At 49.2% G+C, this 6,000-nt stretch overlaps 1 protein-coding gene across 3 annotated transcripts in view; it reads left to right on the top strand.

Annotated features, from left to right (window-relative positions):
* Positions 1-663: 663 nt before the first annotated feature.
* Positions 664-6,000, top strand: part of ATXN2 (ataxin 2) — a 125,926-nt gene continuing 120,589 nt past the window's right edge. The window contains exon 1 of one of the 3 annotated variants that reach the window (XM_040346397.1): positions 664-1,260. In XM_040346397.1, the coding sequence (XP_040202331.1) occupies positions 1,172-1,260 (89 nt within the window). In that variant the 5' untranslated portion in view covers positions 664-1,171. The remainder of the gene's footprint in view (positions 1,261-6,000) is intronic. The other 2 variants (XM_040346389.1, XM_040346383.1) reach the window with 2 other exon arrangements.

Below are 6,000 nucleotides of genomic sequence, written 5' to 3'. Positions count from 1 at the left end.
GCAAAAAATAAAAACCGCAGAGGTGATCAAATACCACCAAAAGAAAGCTCTATTTGTGGGGAAAAAAGGACACCAATTTTATTTATGAACAGTGCAGCACAACCGCGCAATTGTCAGTTAAAGTAACGCAGTGCCGTATCACAAAAAATGGCCTGGTCAGGAAGCCTTCCAGAGCTGAATTGGTTAAAAATTCCTATAGTGACCCTTTAAGGTGAAAAAACTTTACCTTTACAACCCCTTTAAGGGAAAAAAAATAGCCTAATAAAACTATTCCTATGTGTTTGAGTGGATTTCCTTCCACACTCCAGGTATGCTGGGAGGTTAATGTGTTATATTGTCCCCAGTATGTGTGACTGATAGGGACCTTAGACTGTGAGCGCCTGGAAGTGAATGTAGAGTTGTTTGTGACATATAAATGGCTGTAATAAGCTAGTGGGCAGGATAGACATAGGGGTGCTATGAGGCACATGTATACACATTGCACTCCATGTTGCTCTGTGACTATATGTAGCACTATTCAGTGTATATGGAGTACATGTGCTCCTGAGGTGACTGTCTCCCCCTCCCATTCACACACACAGTGCTCGCTCCCTCCCCGCACGGCTTCCACTCCACAGCAGTACAGACCGGCTCACGTGCTCTCAGTCTACTCCCCGCTTCCCTCCGCTCAGGTATCCTTCCGACTTCCCGTAAATAGTCCCTGGCCCGACACCTCCCCTTTCACCTACAGTTGCTCCTTCGGCCTAGCGGCCCCCCAGTTTCGGTCAGCGGTGTCACGGACTAATTTTATGCCCCGTTTTGGGCGGCTCTCGCGGGCGCTCAGGTCTCGGACTCGGTGTCGGCGGATATAGTAACGGGGCCCGGCCCCGTATTCCTCCGCGGGCCCGTTCTCCTCCTCAGACTGTTTTGGTCTTTCTCGCCTGTGGCAACCGTGGAGGCTTCTTCCCTGGCTCCGCTCTCCCCTCAAAGAAGCCGGTGAGGCCACCAGCTGCAGCCCCTGGCCTGACGCCTTCGCTAGGCCCCGAGTGTATTGTGTTCCCACAGACTGCCATCCTAACCCGGAGGAGGAGGAAGAAGAAGAGGGCACGTCACCGCCGCCGCTCTCCGCTCTGTCTGTCAGGCTTGTCAGCTGCTGCGGACCCCGCTGGTGGTTTATGGGACCGCCGTCATCATGTCCATGAAGCAGAGCGGTAATAACAGGAAGCCCGGCGGAGGGAGCAGTGTGCCGGCACCCGGAGGAGGCAGGCAGAACATTGGCAGGTGGGTGATGTCTACCATGGTGGTGGTATTATTAGTGAAGGGCGTTGCGGGTGTGGGAGGGTCGGGGCACTAGGCCGCGGGGCTCTCTGCAGGCCTCACCTTCATCCCAGGCCCAAGAGGGAGGAGGCCTCGGACCGACCTGTCAGCCAATCCGGCCTGACTGCTCTGCGAGGGACAGTCCCTCACTATGGGCTGCGGCCTCTGGAGTCCCGATCACTGAACCGGGTCACCCCTTCAGTGATCGGACCCGCCCTGTGCTTGTCAGTCCGGTGTTCATGGTGCCCGGGGGTGACATTGGTGATGTGATGCCGGGCTGTAGTGTGAGGTGTGCATGTCACAGTAAAGGACGGACAGGCCCCGGGTAGGACGTGTGGGGGCACATAGGTTGTAGTCATGTGTTGGAGAGAGAGAAGGGGGGTGGGGGGGAGCCGCCGCTGCTGGTATCATTCCATGCCGCACATGTGACAGCAGAATGTGGCGGCGTTGCACGGGTTAATCCGCAGTGCTCACCAATAGCAGACAGGGCGGTTTTGCCGGCTGCGCATTATTCTAGGTGTTGCTTCCTGAAATCCTCCAATCCCAGCACCCCCCACCCCCAGTTATATCGCCTTTATTCTGCATCCGTCTAACGGGGGTAATAGTGCGCCGTGTCCGACACCCGGAGTCACTCCATTGCCGCTCACAGGCCGGATCTGCTGGTGCCGCAGCTTGCAGTGTCGCCCAGGAGGCCGGGGGTCTCCGCCAACATCGCTCCTCTGTAATGATCTGTTCGTTGCTTGTCTGTCTGTGACCTGTAATACTAGTACTGCAGGGTGACTGAAACATGTCAGACAGGTCTTCTCCTGTGTGTGTCAGCAGGCTGGGATCGCTACTATGGGGACAGATTGCATGGGGAGATCTTCACCTGTGATCAGTTTGTTTTTTCTACTTCTGTGTCACAATAGATGTGATTCCCAATGTTGTCTAATGGTATGGGGCTGTGATTGCTGGCTGTGATCCCCTTTGATTTGCTGCTGTTGGAATTGATGAGGCATATGAGGAACAGGAAATGTTTTATTTCATGAAATTATAACCTGTGTTCAAATGATTTTTGCTTTCAATCTGTTCACAATGTGTCTATTGGCTTAATTTAGGCTACCCAGGCATGTGTGAGTGATTTAAAAGGTTAAATTGCCTTTTGGGGTAAATAATAATAAATGCACGTATATTTTGTTATATAGTGTAATTATTTTTTTCATACAGGAGATTGCAAAGAGCAGTACACCTGTGTGATCCACGGATTATGGGTTCTTTTAACTTTTTGCTTGTATCTTGGTATGGACTTTGTTGGCTAAAGAAAGGGTTAATTGACTATGATTGCACTCTCTTAGGCCACTCTCACACAGGCTGTCTGATCAGGTCAACCTGTCGGTTCTCCTGGCATAACTGATCGGCCCTCCAGTCTCTTCTATGGATCGGTGGATGTCGGCAGACACATGTCCACTGCCATGTAATCATGTGCGCCAAAAACAGACAAGTGGTGGTCCTATTCCCCATCCATCCAGGCGGTCCGCTTCCATCTGATTGGCCTATAGAGGAGAGCGGGACTTTGTCTGCCTGTTCAGCAGAGAGATCCCCCTACTGAGCAATTGGATTCTGTTAATGGAAGCACCTGTGTGAAAGTGGCCTTAGTTCATTGAAAACTACTAGCCGCGTGCCACAGTACAGACAGGGCTTGTAGTTTCTTTATTCAGATTTTACATGTTATACCCTAAATACAGGTGTAATGTGTCCCAAAGGTGAACCTGGCCTTTAGCAAAAGCAGGTGCTTGACAGTATGACATGAGCATTTTATGAGGAAATTGGTCCTTTTACAGGAAACCTGTACATGGGGAAATTTTTTTTTTTTTTTTTTTAACTGCTGACTACACCTACTGAAATTGCTTGTTGCCTGAATGCCATAATGACCTTCCAGTTTAAAGTGTTTATCCCCGAAAGAAAAAAAATGAATCCTGCTCATTTAAAGCATATTATGACGGTGCTTGTCCTGTGTCATTTGGCCCCCTGTAACACCTTTAAAAAAAAAAAAAGTGATCCCGAGTTAATCCCCACCCTGTAAACTGACCAAGGTGTATCATGGCTATGGCGATTTGCGCAGGAAAGCCAACCTGTCGCTGTATGATGGTGGCTGGTTGGCGACTAGTTAAGCTGAACTCCCAGAAATCTCCATTCTTCCTCTGTACTAGGCGATCGTGGGTCCCTGGCAGATAGCGAGTCCGCCCAACCCGCGGGTATGCTTGTGCAGTGAGCGCGCGCTGACCGTTGTACAGCTATAGCGATTCTCGCAGGAGAGCCAACCTCCTGCGAGACCAGCCGCTGTTTAACGACCGTGGCTGGTCGGCAAGTGGTTAAGCTGAACTCCCAGAATTCAGTCCTTCTGTAAAATGTGCTAGCATACTATGAGTTAAAGGGTTTGTAAAGGAAATATTTTTTTTTTTTATCTTAATAGCTTCCTTTACATTAATGCAGTGCTGTTTTCATGTCCTCATTGTTCATTTTTGCTCTCAAGTTGCTGTAATTCCTCTCTGTTCTGGACATTTCCTGGTTGTCTGTTTCCTGATAACCACAGTACTGGGAGCTTTCTCTCTGTGGTCACTAATCGAGGAGGTGTGATTACTCTGTCTAAAACCCCTCAGCACCAATCAGTTTCGTTTGCCAAACCATCAGTGTCAACACTGAATAAAGCTTGTAGGGAGTTTTCATTCTCCACTGACTGTCCTATGAGGATGCAGGACCTCTGTCTGGACAGTGCTAATTGGCCCTGTGGTGATCACATGCACCCTCCCCAAAAAACTAAAATCTCTGGCAATACACACCAAATTGAGCATGTGCACAGTGCCTCTTGGGATCTGTTTTGTAAGCAGATGGATTGGGGACAGTAAAAGAACGTGAGGATCGTAGGAAGCAGGATCAAACGGCCTTTTTACACAATGCAGAGGATTAACCCCTTAGATTCCACAGTGAGTAGAACATGCATGCTTTATTGCATATACAGACCGATTTTTTTTTTTTCTGTTTTGGGTTTAGTAACACTTTAAAGAGGAGGTCCAGCCCCCCCCCCCCCCCCACTAAAAATTAAAGCGGGGGTTCACCCTTAGAGGGCACTTTTCCCCCTTAGATTCCTGCTCGTTATTACTAGGGGAATCGGCTATTTATTTAAAAATAGGTGCAGTACTTACCCGTTTACGAGACGCATCCTCTCCGTCGCTTCCGGGTATGGGCTTCGGGAATGGGCGTTCCTTCTTGATTGACAGGTTTCCGAGAGGCTTCCGACGGTCGCATCCATCGCGTCACGATTTTCCGAAAGAAGCCGAACGTCGGTGCGCAGGCGCAGTATAGAGCCGCACCGACGTTCGGCTTCTTTCGGCTACGAGTGACGCGATGGTTGCTTCCGTCGGAAGCCTCTCGGAAGACTGTCAATCAAGAAGGAACGCCCGCTCCCGAAGACCATACCCGGAAGCGACGGAAGAAGATGCAGCTCGAAAACGGGTAAGTACTGCACCTATTTTAATACAAATAGCCGATTCCCCTAGACCGAACGAGCAGGAATCTAGGGGAAGAAAAAATTTTTTTTTAGAAATGGGTGAACTCCCGCTTTAAGTCAGCAGCTACAAATACTGCAGCTGCTGACTTTTAATATATGGACACTTGCCTGTCCAGGGAGTCCGATGTTGGCACCCCAGCTGATCTTCGGATCGGCTAAAGGAACCTGGCAGTGAAGCCTCACAGCCGGTTCCCTACTGCGCATGTGTGAGGCTCACTGCACTTTATAATTTGGTCATACGGCGGAGGAAAGAGAAGGACAGAGCCACTGCCCAGTCTCTGGGAAATGGGGAACGGTACCTGTCAAGAAACGGGTATCCGTTCTCCCCTCCCCCCTGAAATGTGGTACCGGAGCGGTGGAGGAGACAGATAAGTGGATATTCCACTTTTGAGCAGAACTCTGCTTTAAGTTCAACTAAGTGAATTCCAGTGACCATTTTATGGAGCTCTGGGAACACAGCTGGTACTACACTTTTGGAGCTCTGACAACAGAGACTCTGCCATCTCACAAATGGCATCTCTGCCTGCCCCTTCTCTATGCTGCCCATTCACAGCAGCCTTTGTATTTTGTGAATGAGTTCACATAACACAAATCAGTCTGTGATTGGGCAGGAGGAGGAGTGGAGTTGCACAATTGCTATTCAGGGAACACGTTGCATTTCATCAATTTAATACAATGTGTTCTCTAGATAAGGTGGGGATCCTCACCTTGTCACCCATCCTCTCTGCCTTGTTCAATCAGAACGCTTTGCATTGAAAATGCAGAATGATCTCTCAGTGGCGCTCGTTCTCGATCATCCTATGTTTACCAAGCAGCAGGGCAGCTAGTGGAGACTACTATTGTGATTTCCAGCTACCCCGGGATACCACAGGCATGGGCACATACATATGTTGGTCCAAGCTGGAACAAGATAACTGTAAAAATTGCAATACCTAAGATTCAGTTTTAAAGAGAACCTGCAGCCTGTGCATAGAGAAGCAGTAGTTTTTTTATTTTAATGCTGGTCCCACCAGAAGCCCTTACTGACTTCCCTTTGCTACCTTGTGTATCTGTTCAGATGCTGGGAGTGAACAAAAATACTCAGCATGTCATGGTAAGGGTGAGCATGTGACCCCTTTTACCTTCTCTCTGGATGGTTAAGCCATGTGACTTACTTT

This window comes from Rana temporaria, chromosome 1, assembly GCF_905171775.1.
Source record: "Rana temporaria chromosome 1, aRanTem1.1, whole genome shotgun sequence".
NCBI lineage: Eukaryota > Metazoa > Chordata > Amphibia > Anura > Ranidae > Rana > Rana temporaria.
The sequence above is the reverse complement of the archived record's forward strand: the minus strand, read 5'-3'. Positions and strand labels throughout refer to the sequence as shown.